Source organism: Octopus bimaculoides, chromosome 12, assembly GCF_001194135.2.
Source record: "Octopus bimaculoides isolate UCB-OBI-ISO-001 chromosome 12, ASM119413v2, whole genome shotgun sequence".
Classification (NCBI taxonomy): Eukaryota; Metazoa; Mollusca; class Cephalopoda; order Octopoda; family Octopodidae; genus Octopus; species Octopus bimaculoides.
The window spans coordinates 7,832,966-7,833,934 of NC_068992.1; the positions used below are offsets into that span (position 1 = coordinate 7,832,966).

At 38.1% G+C, this 969-nt stretch overlaps 1 protein-coding gene across 1 annotated transcript in view; it reads right to left on the minus strand.

The window, feature by feature from the left end:
• The window catches only part of LOC106870417 (lisH domain-containing protein ARMC9), a 29,293-nt gene that overhangs the window by 21,646 nt on the left and 6,678 nt on the right, over window positions 1-969 (minus strand). Inside the window, exon 3 of the mRNA XM_014916483.2 lies at window positions 458-583. Coding sequence (XP_014771969.2) covers window positions 458-583 — 126 coding nt within the window. The remainder of the gene's footprint in view (window positions 1-457; window positions 584-969) is intronic.

The following is a 969-nucleotide window of genomic DNA, read 5'->3' on the forward strand; positions in this document are numbered from 1 at the left end:
ATATATATATATATAATTATTATTTTTATTATTAAGAAGGCACTGAACTGGCAGAATTGTTAGCATGTTGGGTGAAATGCTTAACAGTATTTTGTCTGCAGCTACATTCTGTGTTCAAATTCCACCAAGGTTGACATTATCTCTTATTCTCTCTCTAGAGCGACAAAATAGGTACCAATTGGAAACTGGGATCAATGTAATTGACTTCCAAACTTGCTAGCCTTGTGCCAAAATTTGGAGCTGAACAACCACAGCAACAATATAAAATAAGTACAACACTGAAAAGTAAGTATGGTGGAGGAGGGGGTGCAGTTTTGTTGGACTAAAACCCTTCTAGGTAGTGCTCCAGCATGACTACAGTCTAATGACTGAAATAAGTATAAGATAAAGCTGCACAAAAGGTGGTGGGGAGAAACAATATTTAGAGGAGCAAATTAATAAAGGATAAAATAATTACTTGAGTCGCTTTCTTCTGGTCATCTAAAACTAATTCAGCTGAAATTTCACAAATTGGTTTAGACTTTTGCTGGCATTCTTCAACAAACGTCTGTTGAGCTTGTTCATAACCGCCAAACTCGAGGTACTGCAATTATAGAATAACAGAAAATATCATGAAGTGTCGAGAGAAGAAATGTCATGGGTTTCATACATACATCAAGAGAGAGAGTACATCAAGAGAGAGAGTACAGTGAACTGACTCACATCCTCTAAATCAATCAGTGACATAGTGATGTGTTGTAAAAGATTCTCCATCAGTGATTCTGAAAATGAATGTATAGGTGCAGCCGTGTAGTAAAAAGCTTGATTCCGAGTTCAGTTCCACTGTATGGTACTTTGGGCAAGTGTCTCCTTCTATAGCCTCAGGCCAACCAAAGCTTTGTGGGTGGATTCAGTTGACAGAAACTGAAAGAAGTCCATCATGTGTGTGTGTACGTGTGTGTGTGTGTGTGTGTGTGTGTGTGTACATGC